The 18,195-nt window shown below is 45.5% G+C and overlaps 1 protein-coding gene across 1 annotated transcript in view; it reads right to left on the bottom strand.

Moving 5' to 3' along the window:
* LOC126989282 (fat-like cadherin-related tumor suppressor homolog) overlaps window positions 1-16,073 on the bottom strand; it is a 48,191-nt gene extending 32,118 nt beyond the window's left edge. Inside the window, exons 1-5 of the mRNA XM_050847925.1 lie at window positions 15,687-16,073; window positions 10,790-10,945; window positions 9,261-9,411; window positions 5,290-5,429; window positions 3,897-3,918 (exon numbers count right to left, since the gene is read on the bottom strand). Of these exons, the coding sequence (XP_050703882.1) occupies window positions 3,897-3,918; window positions 5,290-5,429; window positions 9,261-9,411; window positions 10,790-10,945; window positions 15,687-15,872 (655 nt within the window). The 5' untranslated portion in view covers window positions 15,873-16,073. The remainder of the gene's footprint in view (window positions 1-3,896; window positions 3,919-5,289; window positions 5,430-9,260; window positions 9,412-10,789; window positions 10,946-15,686) is intronic.
* Between the last annotated feature and the right edge of the window lie 2,122 nt (window positions 16,074-18,195).

Genomic DNA, 18,195 nt, shown 5'->3' with positions numbered 1-18,195 from the left:
TTGCCTGTCTTCGTCAGTGAGAACCGAGTTACCAATCTTTGTGTCGTCTGCAAATTTACTAATGCGATTATTGAGTCCAACATCCACGTCGTTGATGTAAATAATGAAGAGCACTGGGCCAAGAATCGAGCCCTGAGGACGCCACTAGTGACCGGCGCCCACTCTGAGTTAAATCCGTCAATCACAACTCTTTGTTGTCTGTTGCTCAATCAATTCGCGATCCATTGGTTTACTTGACCGTCAATGCCTATTTGCTTTAATTTATAAAGTAATTTATGATGTGGGACTTTATCAAACGCTTATGTGGGACTTTATCAAACGAAAGAGAGAGAGAGAGAGAGAGAGAGAGAGAGAGAGAGAGAGAGAGAGAGAGAGAGAGAGAGAGAGAGAGAGAGAGAGAGAGATCAAACAACACTTGAGGTAGCACAATGCGAGCGTAACGAGGCGTACAAACTATAGCAGCCACAGTCTTGGTCATCCGCAGCTTATAATTATTTGGCTCATCTGACAGGCGGCTGATGAGTGTTTGATGCGATGAAACTCTTCCACACGTTTTGACCTCTCTTTTGGCCTCTTACTCAGCCTCGTCTTGTTGGAGCAGCGCCTAGCGGGCTTCTTTTGTTGCTTTTTTGTTTTGCCCTTGAGCTGTCTCCCTTGCTGTAAACAAACAAACGAACAAACAAAACACCACCGTTACCATCTAATACTGCATCCTCGGGAGAATATGAAGAAACCTACGGATCAATAAGCCACTTTTTCGATATCACTAAAAGTTGGCGACGCTTTCAGTCACGAACATCTCTGGGGCCTTACTCTTAAACATTCCGGCGACCCAGCACATGTATCAGGCAAGGCTTTCGGAGGAGCTGCGGGCATTTCCAGGGCTACTTTTATGAACCTGGTGGTAGTTTGAGCATTTGGAAGGATACTTTTATGAACCTGGTGGGAGTTTAACCCTTCCTCTGCACCATGAGCCTAAAAAAACACTCATTAGAACCATATAAATCTCCTTTTCGTCTTTTTGAAATGACTGATGTGAAGGCGGAAGCGTCTGAGGATAGGTTCACTATGCCCTATACTTAGAAATTTCGGCGTCCAAGCACACATTTGACAAGGCTTTCGGAGGAGCTGCGGCATTTCCAGGGTACTTTTACGAACCTGGTGGTAGTTTGACCCTCCTCTGTATAATGAGCCTAAAAAAACACTCATTAGAACAATATAAATCTTCTTTTCGGCCTTTGGAAATGACTGATGTGGAGGCGGAGGGGTCTGAGAATAGCGACCCTGGGCCCTATGCTTAAAAATTTCGGAGCCTAAGCACACACAATTGACAAGGCTTTCGTAGGAGTTGAGGGCATTTCCATCAGTAGTTTTATGTCCCTGGTGGTAGTTTGACCCTTCCTCTGCACCATGACCCTAAATAACACTCTTTACAACAATATAAATCTCCTTTTCGGCCTTTGGCAGTGACTGATGTGAGAGGTGGAAGCGTCTGAGAATACCGCCGCTAGTAGCGTGAGGCAGCAAACGGCCCGGTGATAACAACTTGCAGCGGTATTAGTCTGCTTTACGATGCAATGGCCCGGCCCGCGCTCCCCTCCGCTCATCGGTAAACACTAATTAGGTCGGTATTATAAGACATACTCGCTTCTCACATCTGTATTTCTAAAGGTCAAAGAGGGGATCAACTGAGTTCTAATGAGTGTTTCTTTAAGTTCACGGTACAGAGGAAGGGTCACACTACCACCAGGGTCATAAAACTACTCCTGGAAATGCCCAAAACTCATACGAAAGCCTTGTCAAATATGTGTACTTGGGCGGCGAAATGTTTAGTAATACGGCCCTAAGTCTATATATACCAAGTCAAGTCACTCTGCTTCAAAACTGCGACCGGTACGCGCAGGAGGCGGTTTTGGGGCGGAGCAGCGGGATGACGTCACTTGAAGCTAAAAAAAAAAAAATACCCGCCAGTTCAGGGGTGACTAAAGTTGGGGCCGTATGTGCACTCTGGATATGCATTCTCGCCTCCTTTCACAGCGCGTTCAGGCAAGCCACTGACGAAAAAATATGTCTTTTTATTGTGCTATTGCGTGACTGCAATTCCATTGCCTACAAACGGCGGTGTGGGGTGTGAGGGAGGGTATAATGAAGTGATTGATTTAAATTAGTCCGCCTTTCTTCGTTTTCTCTAAATCCCTGTTTCATTCTTCTCTACTAACGGTTTCAGGGCCGTGTTCCCCTGTTTTTCGCAAATAAAACTTTAACAAAGCGTCGGACAAGGATGTTATTTTGGCAGTGGATGTTTGAGACCCCGACCAAATGGGCAAAAATATGATTTGGTGTCACATGTGGATAATGAATCATAATTCTGCCCATTAGGTCGGGGTCTCAAACATCCACTGCCAAAATAACATCCTTGTCCGACGCTTTGTTAAAGTTTTATATGCAAAAAACAGGGGAACACGGCCCCTGAAACCTTTAGTAGTTTGGCTCTAAGCAGTGTCACGCGTAAACCACGCCTCGGCCGTGTCTCCTCCCACAAACCTGCGTATGACTTGACTTGGTGTATATAGACTTAGGGTAAACACACTACTCACCATCGAGACATATGTCATGGGGAGAACACCGCGCCCGCCCGTAACTTGGAGGACATATTCGCGAGTCATAAAGGTAAAGTATCACAAGACCTTCGAGCTAAAATACCGCCACAGGATCGAAGCGGAATGACCCTGGTGATAGTTTGGTCCTTCCTTTATATCATGAACCTAAAAACACTTATTAGAACACAACTGATCTCTTAAATATTATGGAACCAAAGCTCACATATTTGACAAGGGAGTTTTGAGCATATCCAGGGGTAGTTTTGTGACCCTGGTGGTAGTCTGACCCTTCCTCTGTAACATGAACCTAAAAGAACATTCATTAGAACCCGACCACTCTCCCTTTTGGCCTTTGGAAATGCTGATGTGAGAAGCGGAAGCGACTGAGAACACCAACCTTGGACGCACGGTGGCTGGTGGTAGTCTGACCCTTCCTCTGTACATTAATTGAGCTTAAAAGAACACTCATTAGAACCCGACTAATCTCCCTTTTGGCCTTTGGAAATTGCTGATGTGAGAAGCGGAAGCGTCTGATAACGCCAACCTTGGAGGCATGCTGGTTAGGGTACAAGCCCCTATACATCAGCACTCAGTTTGGAGGGAGAGTTAGTTTATAAGGCAAAAACTCTACACTTCGTCGTTAGTCACAGTTCACCGCAGGCTGGGCAGTGCATTTTGCCTTTGTGTCGCTTTCGAAAAACAAAAGAGCAACCGTCGCCCCGAATTTGCATATGTCACAAAGTGCTTTAACAATTTACAAACAATATTAGCTGCCATGAAAAATATTGTACTTTAAATTCACTTTGTTACGGCGCCGGGGTTAACATAGAGAGAGAGAGGGAGGGAGAGGCCGCACCGCATTCAGCTCGCCGGCCGATGACATCATGAGACTATAATTTTGACGGCATAAAAATAAAAGTTTACGGGCGGGAGTGAGTCACGTTGTTTGTGTGCTCTGTGCTGTGTGCTCTGTGCTGGAGCAATGGAATACAACACGGTGGGGCAAGAGTTAACAGTTAGCGAGTATCTTATTGAGAGAGAGAGAGAGAGAGAGAGAGAGAGAGAAAACGATGCTCAGAATTATAAACACAGCCTCTCTCTCTCTGTTTTTCTCTATTTACGTGTCTTTCTATTCTATCTCTTATTACATATTTTCATCTCTCTCTCTCTCTCTCTCTCTCTCTCTCTCTCTCTCTCTCTATTACATATTTTCATCTCTCTATTCTATCTCTTATTACATATTTTCATCTCTCTCTCTCTCTATTCTATCTCTTATTACATATTTTCGTCTCTCACTATTGGCTTGCGGACTGGCTGTCTGAGCGGAAACAGAGAGTAGTTCTAAACGGTGTTACATCTAACTGGCTCGATGTCAGAAGCGGCGTACCTCAAGGATCAGTGCTTGGCCCCATGCTCTTCTTAATTTATGTTAATGATATCGATGATGGGCTCACTTGCAAAGTATCAAAATTTGCTGATGACACAAAAATTGCTAGTAAAGTAACTGCGACACTCGACGAGGAAGTTTACAATCAGATCTAGATCGACTTGCACGTTGGGACAATCAATGGCAAATGAAATTTAACGTTGACAAATGTAAAGTGTTGCACATCGGAAAAATAACAATCGCGTTCGGTACGTAATGAATGGCCAACAACTTTCTGCAGTAAGTAAAGAAAAGGATCTTGGAATCACTATATCAAGCGATTTAAAGCCCGGTCAGCATTGTTCAGAGGTAGTTAAAACTGCAAACAAATTGGTTGGCTTCATCGGACGAGTCTTTAATAATAAATCGGAAAAAGTAATATTAAAACTGTATAATTCGTTGGTTCGACCCGTCTAGAGTACTGTGTACAGTTTTGGTCTCCCTATTACAGAAAAGACATAGAAAAGTTGGAACGGGTTCAACGAAGAGTAACAAAGATGATTCCTAGGTTGAGAAATTTATCATATGAACAAAGGCTTAAAGAAGTAAATTTATTCAGCCTATCAAAACGAAGAATGCGAGGCGATCTAATAGAAGTGTTTAAAATGTTTAAAGGATTCAGTGATATTAATGCGGAAGATTACTTTACAATTGATCGATCAAATAGAACAAGAAGAAATCACAATTTGAAGATAAGTGGTAAAAGATTCTCGTCGCACGAAGCTAAACACTTCTTCTTCAATCGAGTTGTTAATGTTTGGAGCTCTCTACCCTGTGATGTCGTTGATAGTACAACAGTTACGGCCTTCAAGAATAGATTAGACAAGTATTTTGAATCCAACCAGCAACTAAGATATTACTCATTGTCGTAATAACGTTAAGTTCTTTCGAATACTGGTGTCCTTGTCCGCTTTTATCGCCCGGTTAGTGGTAGCAGTAATGGTAGTTCTTTCCTCTTTCCTACATAAATTCCATGCAGTTTTTCCATGCTGCATGGTTCTTTTTCCTTTCCTGCCAGCTTTGGCTGGAGGGATGGTGGGTGGGGAGGAGCCTTCGCCTTTGCTGTCCTTCATCTTCCACCTTTGATTAGATAGTTAGTGTAGCTTGTCACAAACAGCCTCGTAAGGACCAGCAGGTCTGCTGTTGTTTGTTCTTCCTTTGTGTTTCTCTCTCTCTCTCTCTCTCTCTCTCTCTCTCTCTCTCTCTCTCTCTCTCTCTCTCTCTCTCTCTCTCTCTCTCTCTCTCTCTCTCTCGCACACTGACCTTGGTGGCGGCGGTGTGGACGCCGTCTGTGGCCGTGACGGTGAGGGCGTAGTGGTGCTGCTCCTCGTGGTCCAGGCGGCGGGCCAAGCTCACCAGGCCAGAGTCCACGCCCATGCTGAACCGGCCGCTCTCGTCACCCTCTGCCCGCGAGAAAGACACATTAGCAAAGGGAAGGAAGCGAGCAAAACATATCGTAGAAGCAATTCCTTGGGTATGATTTCCCCCAAAAAGTATTTATGCAACCATAAAAACAAAACAAAACAAAAATGAGTTAGCCATTCTGTAGTGTACCAATAGAAAAACGTGTCAAAGGTAATGTAGCGAAAAAAACAGATCACCGTAGAATTTTTTTTTTTTTTACGTCTACGCCTATAGCGCCAGTAGGCCTGCTTGAGGGGCCTGGATGGAAGTCGGCCCCAGCCCGTATTGGCGCTGGCAGGTGTTTATAGTGGCGCCATCTTATCTTGGCTCATGCTGCCCCCCGGAACTCGTTCTTGATTCACTTGGACGGTTTCCTCTAGAGTCCGGGTTGATGGGTGGTCTTCAGGACAGCATATGGGTAGTTTTAAGCCACTCGGCGGTGACTGAAAAATCCGAGGTGGTAGCGTGGGGATTCGAACTCGCGTCGTCCATCACGCGATGAATGTGGGCCCAGCACGCTACCACTCAGCCGCCGCATACCCAATAAACGTTACTAACTCTTTATAGGTATTATTTTCACCCTATTTACTGATTCACCCCAAAACTTGACCGACTTAGCCATTCTGTACCGTAAAAACTGATATTCTGACCAGTGGAGAACACGTTAGCCAAGGAAATGAAGCGAGCGAAACATATTCTTGGTATTATTCTTCCCCCAAATTAGTGATTCAATCCAAAACTAGAGTTCGCCATTCTGTAGCGTAAAAAGAAAAGCTACTCTGACCGGTAGAAAGATACGTTAGCAAAGAAAACAGAGCGACCGAGACATGTCTGGGTATTATTTTCCCCCCCAGTTCTGATATACCCAAAACTTAACTGAGTTCGCCATTCTGTAGCGTAAAAAGAAAAAAAGTTAATCTGCCTACGAGAAAGATACGTTAGCAAAGGTAATGAGGCGAGCAACACATATCCTAGGTATCATTTTTTCCCCACAGTTCTGATATACCAAAAAAATAAATAGTTCGCCATTCTGAAGCGTAAAAAAAAAAAAAAAATGTAATCTGCCCGCGAGAAAGATACGTTAGCAAAGGAAATGAAGCGAGCAACACATATCCTAGGTATCATTTTCCCCCCAGTTCTGATATTCCCAAAACTTGATTGAGTTCGCCATTCTGAATCGTAAAAAAAAGGTTAATCTGCCCACGAGAAAAATACGTTAGCAAAGGAAATGAGGCGAGCAAAATATATCCTGGGTATTGTTTTTCCCCAAATTACTGATTCTGTAGCGTAAAAAAAAAGTTACTCTGCCCACGAGAAAAAGGAAATGAAGCGAGCAAAACTTATCCCAAATTACTGATTCTGTAGCGTAAAAAAAAGTTACTCTGCCCACGAGAAAAAGGAAATGAAGCGAGCAAAACTTATCCCAAATTACTGATTCTGTAGCGTAAAAAAAGTTACTCTACCCACGAGAAAAAGGAAATGAAGCGAGCAAAACTTATCCCAAATTACTGATTCTGTAGCGTAAAAAAAAAGTTACTCTGCCCACGAGAAAAAAAAAATGAAGCGAGCAAAACTTATCCCAAATTACTGATTCGCCCCAAAACTTGACGTAGTTCGCCATTCTGTAAGGTAAAAAGTTATGCTGACCGGTAGAAAAACGTGTAATCGAAGGAAAAGTTGGAAAGTTTCGTTTAGTCGGCGCAACATCTGTGGTCATATGCCGGAGAGAGACAGAAGGGGAAGGAATTATAGGAGAAGGGAACAGATCCCAGGAGACGGGACACAACCGTAATCGAAGGAAACGAAGCGAACACAACAGATCACCATAGAGATATACGTTACTAACTCTAAGGCATTATTTTCCTCTCCCAATTTACTGATTCAACCCCCAAAGATGAGTTAGCCATTCTGTTGCGTATGAACGGATATTCTGACCAGTAGAAAACACGTTCGCAAAGGAAATGGAGCGAGCAAAACATATCCTTGGTATTATTCTTCCCCGAAATTAATGATTCAATCCAAAAATTGAGTTCGCCATTCTGTAGCGTGAAAAAACAGTTACTCTGACCGGTAGAAAATTACGTTAACAAAGGAAAGAAAGCGAGCGAAACACATTCTAGGTATAATTCTTCCCAAAAATTACGGATTCACCCCAAAACTTGACTGAGTTCGCCATCCTGTAGCGTAAAAAAAAAGTTACTCTGACCGGTAGAAAACACGTTAAAAAAGAAAACAAAGCCAGAGAAACATATCCTACGTATTATTCTTCCCAAAAATTACTGATTCACCCCAAAACTTGACTGAGTTCGCCATTCTGTAGGGTAAAAAACGGTTACTCTGACTGATGGAAAAATACGTTAGCAAAGAAGCGAGCGAGACGTGTCCTAGGTATAATTTTTCCCCCAGTTACTGACACACCCCAAACTTCACTGAGGTAGCCATTCTGTAGCGTAAAAAAAAAAGTTACTCTGAACGATAGAAAACACGTTAACAAAGAAAACAAAGCCAGAGAAACATATCCTACGTATTATTCTTCCCAAAATTACTGACACACCCAAAACTTGACTGAGGTAGCCATTCCGTAGCGTGAAAAACGGTTACTCTGGCCTGTAGAAAAATACGTTAGCAAAGAAAACAAAGCGAGCGAGACATGTCCTAGGTATACTTTTTCCCCACTTACTGACACACCCAAAACCTGACTGAGGTAGCCATTCCGTAGCGTGAAAAACGGTTACTCTGACCGGTAGAAAAATACGTTAGCAAAGAAAACAAAGCGAGCGAGACATGTCCTAGGTAAAAATTTCCCCCCAGTCACCGATACACCCAAAACTTGACTGAGGTAGCCAGTCCGTAGCGTGAAAAGAAGTTACTCTGACCGGTAGAAAAACAGTTTAGCTGAGGAAATGAAGCGAGCAAATCACATCCTTGAAATAAACGTGACTAGGTAACTCTTACTTAGTAGGTATTGTTTTTCCCTCAAATCACTAATACAACCCAAAACTTACGGTCGCCATTCTGTAGCGAAAAAAAAAGAGGCGAAAAAAAAAGTATTTCTGGCCATTAGAGAAAACACGTTATCAAAGGAAACAAAGTGAGAAAATCATAACCTAGAACTAAACGTCACTCTTCTAAGGATTTCCCTTTAAAAAAAATACTGATCTAACAACAACAACAAAAAAAAAAAAAGAGTCAGCCATTCTGTGACCAGTGTAAACAGTTAGTCTGGTCACTGTTCCTGTACTCGTACCGGCTACCAAGACGAGGAGAAGCGGTGACTAAAGGTACAGTTGGGAGCACAGGCAATAGCTGCGCGTGGCGGCGGTGCACATCTCCGTATGAATAGGAATGCAGCAAAATCAGCAAGGGCCTCCGACCGGTATTGCTTGACGCTTTCGGTTCTCACATCAATAATTTCCAAAGGCCAAAAAGGAGATCAGTCAGGTTCTAATGAGCGTTTTTTTTAGGATCAAGTTACAGAAGAAGGGTCAACGTAACACCAGGGTCATAACACTACTCCTGGAAATGCCCACAACTCCTACGAAAGTCTTGTCAAATAGATTTGCTTGGGCTCCGAAATGTTTAACCCGGTAGCAGCGGGGATCAAGTTTCTTAATGGTCCCTCCAAGCGAGAAAAATGATAAAAAATCACCCCTCACACAAACCATTTCATAATATATATCAATGCATTTGTGATCAGATTATGTATCATCATGGCACAAATTTGGCCCGTCGCTGCTACCGGGTTAAGAATGCAACCCTATATGTCCCTCACCTGTGATGTAGTACCACAAGGTGTCGTTATCCGGGTCCTGAGCGTTGATGAAGGACACCAGGTGGCCCGGCGTCCGTCTCCATCACGTGGGCGGGGGGCGGCGGCTGCAGGACCGGCGGGTTGGGAGACTCCTCGGGCACGTCCATCACACGCACGAGGACCCGCGTGGTGGCCGTCAGCTGCGGCGCCCCGTTGTCCTTCACCTGGATCTGAGGAGGAGGAGGAAGAGGAGGTGTTAGGGAGCCAAGGGAGTTCTCGTCCGTATACTCTCAGACGGTTTCAGCTCTCACACAAGTATTTCCAGGCTCTGACGGGGAAGAAATAAACAAATTCCATCCGTATATTCAGGCGATGCAATCTCAAACAAGTGTTTCCAGGCTCTAAGGGTAAGAGGAAGGGGAGGGTGAGGTGTTAGGGAGGCAATGGAGTTATCGTCCGCATTCTCACACGATTTCAGATCTCACAACAAGTATTTCCAGGCTCTGAAGGGGAAGAGGAGGAAGGGAAGGTGTGTGAGACAAACAGATTCACGTCAGATATTCCCAGGCGATTCTATCTCTCACAACAAGTATTTCCAGGCTCTGAAGGGGAGGAAGAGGAGGAAGGGAAGGTGTGTGAGTGAGACAAACAGATTCACGTCAGATATTCCCAGGCGATTCTATCTCTCACAACAAGTATTTCCAGGCTCTGAAGGGGAGGAGGAGGAGGAGGAAGGGAAGGTGTGTGAGTGAGACAAACAGATTCAAGTCAGTATTCTCACACGATTTCAGTTCTCACAAGTATTTCCAAGAGCCGAAAAGGAGATTAATTGGGTTCTAATGAGTTGGCTTTTGGTTCATGGTGCAGAAGCCTTGTAAAACTATCACTAGGCTCATAAAACTACCCGTGGGAATACCAATAGCAACCTCTACAAAATCCTTATCAAATGTGGGTGTGTAACTCAGGGAGGGCCACATTCTTACATATTCCGGCGACCTGACACATGTATTTGACAAGGCTTTCGCAGGAGTTTTGGTCATTTCCAGGGGTAGTTTTATGACCCTGGTGGTAGTCTGACCCATCATCTGTACTATGGAACTAAAAACACTCATTAGAACCCGATGAACCTTCTCTTCGGCCTTTGGAAATGGTTGGTGTGAGCGGCGGAAACTTCTCAAGATACCGACCTGAGCCCCGAAATGTTCGGGAATATGGGGAACAGTTTGGGGTATACTGTTTTCTAGGGGGATTTATCTTGTCTCAGCCAATTACTGTTATCATAGCTAAGGTAAGGGGAAGCAACCTTATCATGGGATCAATTTTTACACGAATATTCTACTGCCCAAATCCCTTATGCAAGAGTTAACCAGCATCTTCATTCTTTCATCCCTTACACTGGTAAACTCTGGAACAGCCTTCCTTCGTCTATATTTCCTCCTGCCTCTGACTTGAATTCTTTCAAGAGGAGCGTATCAAGACACCTCTCCTCCTGGCCGCTCATCACTTTTGTCTCTGTAGGAGCAGCGATTAGCAGGCTTTTTTTTATACCTTTTTTTGTTGCCCTTGAGCTGTTTCTTTAGCAGTAAAAAAAGGCATGTCAGCACTCACCATCAAATCGAAGGTCTTGCTCGGGGGAAAGGCCTTGTTGCTGTACACTTGGCCAGTCTTCGGGTGGATCTTGAAGCGGCCCTTCTTGCCCTTGCCGGTCCTGATGCTGTAGTCCAGGTCACCGTTCATGCCCACGTCCGCATCTCTGGCGAACACCTTCAGGGGAATAGGGGAAGGTACTGAGAGGCGGCACCGAGCAGGGAGGTCCACGTGGCTACAAGGCCCGTGAAGGCAATGCTCCGTCTGCTTGCACTACCTTGGGACAACCGATGTGTTATAGGGGAACGTTGCTCGAGTGTTGGTGATCATTTAAGTCAACCTCCCCTAAAGGAATGTATCTCACGGCTTTGTATGGACGTCAAAAACATGCAGATATAGGATCAAACCCCAAGTATGTTTAAGAGGTAAATAGGTTTTATATGTGATCATACATTTAGTCTCCTTTCCCAGAGAGAGGTTTAGTGAGTGGAGTTTGAAACGACTTACAAATAAACATGTTAGTGACGTTACTGAGTTAATGCTAACATACACATTCCAGAAAACGAAGTCATTACGTCTACTGCAGTACGAACAACAAGATACTGTCACCATGCTCCCCAAGACTACACGGAACAGAAGGATGAACGGAACACTGAGCCACGACAACGCCCCGCACATGCACAGACGGCCTCAGGGGCGTGTGTGTCGTGCCCGGTGGCTCGTGTTCCCGGGCTAACACAGAACAGAACATAAATATTATAACACAATGCGTGCAGCACAAACTGTCAGGGGCACATCTTCTAGGACATCAGGAGGCGTCCGTCCCAGAGAACACCTGCTCCGTGTCCTGCTATGAAACAAAACAGTCACAAGGGGGTTCAACATGCCCTCTGAACACAGCCAGTGACGGAGACGCGGAACCAAATCATAAAAGTAAAACAAAAGTACATCTAGACACACTTGAAACTCGACGCGTGCACCGCCTGCATGCGCCGACGTGACACCACAGGGAGCCGACCCATGCTGACGATGACACTGACACGGGTCCTCTGCCGCCGCCGGTGTGGTGCGCCCCGCGGGGTGAACAGCGCCGCCACTCGTCTACGTAACCATTATTAGTAAACAGCGCCGCCACTCGTCTATACAACCATTATTAGTAAACAGCGCCGCCACTCGTCCCTACAACCATTATTAGTACACAGCGCCGCCATTCGTCTATTAAACCATTATTAGTAAACAGCGCCGCCACTCGTCTATATAACCATTATTAGTAAACAGCGCCGCCACTCGTCTATACAACCATTATTAGTAAACAGCGCCGCCACTCGTCTATATAACCATTATTAGTAAACAGCGCCGCCACTCGTCTATACAACCATTATTAGTAAACAGCGCCGCCACTCGTCTATACAACCATTATTAGTAAACAGCGCCGCCACTCGTCTGCGTAACCATTATTAGTAAACAGCGCCGCCACTCGTCTACGTAACCATTATTAGTAAACAGCGCCGCCACTCGTCTGCGTAACCATTATTAGTAAACAGCGCCGCCACTCGTCTACGTAACCATTATTAGTAAACAGCGCCGCCACTCGTCTACGTAACCATTATTAGTAAACAGCGCCGCCACTCGTCTACGTAACCATTATTAGTAAACAGCGCCGCCACTCGTCTACGTAACCATTATTAGTAAACAGCGCCGCCACTCGTCTACGTAACCATTATTAGTAAACAGCGCCGCCACTCGTCTACGTAACCATTATTAGTAAACAGCGCCGCCACTCGTCTACGTAACCATTATTAGTAAACAGCGCCGCCACTCGTCTACGTAACCATTATTAGTAAACAGCGCCGCCACTCGTCTACGTAACCATTATTAGTAAACAGCGCCGCCACTCGTCTACGTAACCATTATTAGTAAACAGCGCCGCCACTCGTCTACGTAACCATTATTAGTAAACAGCGCCGCCACTCGTCTATACAACCATTATTAGTAAACAGCGCCGCCACTCGTCTACGTAACCATTATTAGTAAACAGCGCCGCCACTCGTCTATACAACCATTATTAGTAAACAGCGCCGCCACTCGTCTATACAACCATTATTAGTAAACAGCGCCGCCACTCGTCTACGTAACCATTATTAGTAAACAGCGCCGCCACTCGTCTACGTAACCATTATTAGTAAACAGCGCCGCCACTCGTCTATATAACCATTATTAGTAAACAGCGCCGCCACTCGTCTACGTAACCATTATTAGTAAACAGCGCCGCCACTCGTCTACGTAACCATTATTAGTAAACAGCGCCGCCACTCGTCTGCGTAACCATTATTAGTAAACAGCGCCGCCACTCGTCTACGTAACCATTATTAGTAAACAGCGCCGCCACTCGTCTACGTAACCATTATTAGTAAACAGCGCCGCCACTCGTCTACGTAACCATTATTAGTAAACAGCGCCGCCACTCGTCTATACAACCATTATTAGTAAACAGCGCCGCCACTCGTCTACGTAACCATTATTAGTAAACAGCGCCGCCACTCGTCTATACAACCATTATTAGTAAACAGCGCCGCCACTCGTCTATACAACCATTATTAGTAAACAGCGCCGCCACTCGTCTGCGTAACCATTATTAGTAAACAGCGCCGCCATTCGTCTACGTAACCATTATTAGTAAACAGCGCCGCCACTCGTCTGCGTAACCATTATTAGTAAACAGCGCCGCCACTCGTCTATTTAACCATTATTAGTAAACAGCGCCGCCACTCGTCTGCGTAACCATTATTAGTAAACAGCGCCGCCACTCGTCTACGTAACCATTATTAGTAAACAGCGCCGCCACTCGTCTGCGTAACCATTATTAGTAAACAGCGCCGCCACTCGTCTACGTAACCATTATTAGTAAACAGCGCCGCCACTCGTCTACGTAACCATTATTAGTAAACAGCGCCGCCACTCGTCTGCGTAACCATTATTAGTAAACAGCGCCGCCACTCGTCTACGTAACCATTATTAGTAAACAGCGCCGCCACTCGTCTACGTAACCATTATTAGTAAACAGCGCCGCCACTCGTCTATAACCATTATTAGTAAACAGCGCCGCCACTCGTCTACGTAACCATTATTAGTAAACAACGCCGCCACTCGTCTACGTAACCATTATTAGTAAACAGCGCCGCCACTCGTCTATATAACCATTATTAGTAAACAGCGCCGCCACTCGTCTACGTAACCATTATTAGTAAACAGCGCCGCCACTCGTCTACGTAACCATTATTAGTAAACAGCGCCGCCACTCGTCTATACAACCATTATTAGTAAACAGCGCCGCCACTCGTCTACGTAACCATTATTAGTAAACAGCGCCGCCACTCGTCTACGTAACCATTATTAGTAAACAGCGCCGCCACTCGTCTACGTAACCATTATTAGTAAACAGCGCCGCCACTCGTCTACGTAACCATTATTAGTAAACAGCGCCGCCACTCGTCTACGTAACCATTATTAGTAAACAGCGCCGCCACTCGTCTGTACAACCATTATTAGTAAACAGCGCCGCCACTCGTCTATACAACCATTATTAGTAAACAGCGCCGCCACTCGTCTATACAACCATTATTAGTAAACAGCGCCGCCACTCGTCTATGCAACCATTATTAGTAAACAGCGCCGCCACTCGTCTATACAACCATTATCAGTACTAAAGGTGGCTGTGATAGGTTAGTAAAGCGGTCTACACGCTGATGAACACCCGCAGACCTCTTCTTCTTCTTCTTCTTTGCTAGATTTATCAGCCCGTCGTTATACATGGTCGTTGAACAACCGAAGACTAACCGTTTACGATTGAGAACGATTTTCAGCCTTTACCGCCTCCATTAACAAGAAAAGCTTGGCTGCAGTGGCGTTGGTGAGCTAATTATTAGGACTGTATCACCTTTCACATGTATATCTAATAACAAACGTTGCAGTTACAGAAAGTCCAGCAGAAAACAGGGCACGCACTGGCCACAACAACGTCAATATTTAGTAACAATAAACTTCGCTGGACAACGAAGACTCGGAACACGACAAAGAGGCGACCGTCAGGACAAGTTGACTTCCAGCTCGTGAGTCCTGCACTGATATAAATAGGAACGCAGATATATTACGTGTCCCTCTTTACTATATTCATTAGGGAGGCATGAACGTGTCTCAGCATTGCGTGTTTCCTCGGAGGCTAAGGATACCACGCCACAGTCTTCGGGGCCGACAATGCGGTAAAGGGACGCGTGGAGCCTTGTGTGCTAGCTGTTCATGCCTGGCCACGAGACACTCAGATGTCCGATGTGGCGCGAGGAAGCTGTGTGGTGGTCCCTGTGCGGCGCGGGCTTGAACACTCTTGAGGCTGTTATGAATGGGTTTCTACACCCCTGGGTTATGTTGACAGGTGGGCGGTACTTTATTTTAGGTCACTGGCCGGGGGAAACACGCGCGTTGAGATGCTCTGAGACGCTCCGCCACCGCGACAGATCAAAACCCGCCTCGTCGCTTTGAGGCTGTCGTCAGTTCGGTCGCTGGGCCAGGCTAGTCAGACATGGCAAATGAAAATACTGACGAAACGTAAAATGAACCAATCAGTGAAGTACTCAAGCTAATGGTGAAATACGAAGCCACTAAAAACTGTGTAACTGTGCCAATCACATCACTGCAGACTTAACACTTGCGATGCGGTGCGTGCAGCGTGGAGGAGCGTGGCTGGGAGACACGCCCACCTCGCCACACTGCAGCGGCTAGTTATAACGGACTTGCAAATACGTCAATCAATGTCTTTTTACAGTCAAGTACTTGAGTAACACAAAGGTAGCGATGCCTCCCATGCTGAGCGAGCACACGGAAACCACCTCACAGGTTCCCGTGTCGCGCGTGCACTCCTTACCCTGAACAAGGCGTCGTCGTGGGCGGTGATCTGTGAGGGCGAGAAAGTGACCCAGTCCCCCCACGCGTCCTCTGGCTCGGGCTGCACCACGGCACCACCATCACCACCACATTCACAGCGCCGAGGACAGGAAAGCAAAGGTGTATTTACAGAAGGCGGACAAGCTAACGGAGGTGGTCTGACCATGGTGTGGTGTGGTAGGGGAAGCAGTGCGGCACAACACCAGGCGCCGAGATTAAGGACATGTCATCAGGAACAGTTACACACCTCAGACAATTAGGGACATGGACAGTGTGGCCAACAAGTGTTATACTCAAGACTTACACCCCGAGCAATGCCCCTACCACTTACACCCCAAGAAATGCCCTCACCACTTACACCCCAAGAAATGCCCTCACCACTTACACCCCAAGAAATGCCCTCACCACTTACACCCCGAGCAATGCCCTCACCACTTACACCCCAAGAAATGCCCTCACCACTTACACCCCAAGAAATGCCCTCACCACTTACACCCCAAGAAATGCCCTCACCACTTACACCCCGAGCAATGCCCCTACCACTTACACCCCAAGAAATGCCCTCACCACTTACACCCCGAAAAATGCCCCTGCCACTTACACCCCAAGAAATGCCCCCACCACTTACACCCAAGCAATGCCTCACCACTTACACCCCGAGCAATGCCCTCACCACTTACACCCCAGGAAATGCCCTCACCACTTACACCCCAAGAAATGCCCTCACCGCTTACACCCCGAGCAATGCCCCTACCACTTACACCCTAAGAAATGCCCTCACCACTTACACCCCAAGAAATGCCCTCACCACTTATACCCCAAGAAATGCCTTCACCACTTACACCCCAAGAAATGCCCTCACCACTTACACCCAGGCCTACCACTTACACCCTAGAAATGCCCTCACCACTTACACCCAGACAATGCCCTCACCATTTCCCCAGACAATGCCCTCACCATTTACACCCCAGACAATGTCCTCTGCCACTTACACCCCACAATGCCCTCACCACTTACACCAATGCCCTCACCACTTACACCCCAGGCAATGCCCTCTGCACCCGCCACCCCAGGCAATGCCCTCACTAGTTACACCCCGAGCAATGCCCTCACCACTTACACCCAGGCAATGCCCTCACCACTTACACCCAGGCAATGCCCTCACCACTTACACCCCGAGCAATGCCCTCACCACTTACACCCCGAGCAATGCCCTCACCACTTACACCCAGGCAATACCCTCACCACTTACACCCCCAGCAATGCCCTCACCACTTACACCCCCAGCAATGCCCTCACCACTTACACCCCGAGCAATGCCCTCACCACATACACCCCCAGCAATGCCACCACCACACCGTACTGGGAGAAGGCCACTCTACCCCACGTGTCAATATTGCTTTGAAAGGTTCCATTCTAACACCCCGAGCAATGCCCTCACCATAAACCCCAGGCAATGCCTCCACCACACAGCACTTGGAGAAGGCAACTCTACCCACGTGTCAATATTGCTTTGAAAGGTTCCATTCTAACACCCCGAGCAATGCCATCACCACTTACACCCCGAGCAATGCCCCCACCACGCAGCACTTGGAAAAGGCAACTCAACTCACTGTTTTGAAAGGTTCCCCTCTATCTAGTTCGTTTCAAATAGCTTCCTCATACAAAAGCTGGCGTTCTACACTCCCCACAGTACTGAAGCTAGTGTGTGTATGTACTTAAATGTAATCTTAGTTCTCTCGTCAAGTCAAAGCTTATAATTTTCTTAGTCTAGGGGTAAGGATGAATGAACCTTTCCTTAAACCTAAAAATGAAGAGCCTTTTTATGTTACCTTAGTTCTCTGGTTCTCTCATCGAGTCATAGCTTATAGTTTACTTAGTCTAGGGGTAAGGATGAATGAACCTTTCCTTAAGCCTAAAAATGAAGAGCTTTTGTGTGTCAGCGGCAGACAACGACACTTCATTAAGACAAGACTTTGATGTGAACAGCGGCGGCCATTACCGTGACCGTGTCTGGAAGAAACACACACACACACACACACACACACACACACACACACACACACACACACAGTTATCTTAAAGTAGTCATCATCATTATTATTATTATTATTATTATTATTATTATTATTATTATTATTATTATTATTATTATTATTATTATTATTATTATTATTATTATTATTATTATTAGTAGTAGTAGTAGTAGTAGTAATAGTAGTAGTATTACTATTATAGGTGTTATTAGCATTTTTGTTAATAACGGTGTGCTCTCAAATAGCATGTACAACATTATTATTATTATTATTATTATTATTATTATTATTATTATTATTATTATTATTATTATTATTATTATTATTATTATTATTATTATTTTTATCATTATTATTATTATCATTATTATAGGTGTTATTATCATTTTTGTTAACGGTGTGCTCTCAAATAGCATAGACAACATTATTATTATTATTATTATTATTATTATT

The sequence above is a fragment of the Eriocheir sinensis genome, unplaced genomic scaffold, assembly GCF_024679095.1.
Source record: "Eriocheir sinensis breed Jianghai 21 unplaced genomic scaffold, ASM2467909v1 Scaffold1122, whole genome shotgun sequence".
Taxonomy (NCBI): domain Eukaryota; kingdom Metazoa; phylum Arthropoda; class Malacostraca; order Decapoda; family Varunidae; genus Eriocheir; species Eriocheir sinensis.
The sequence above is the reverse complement of the archived record's forward strand: the minus strand, read 5'-3'. Positions and strand labels throughout refer to the sequence as shown.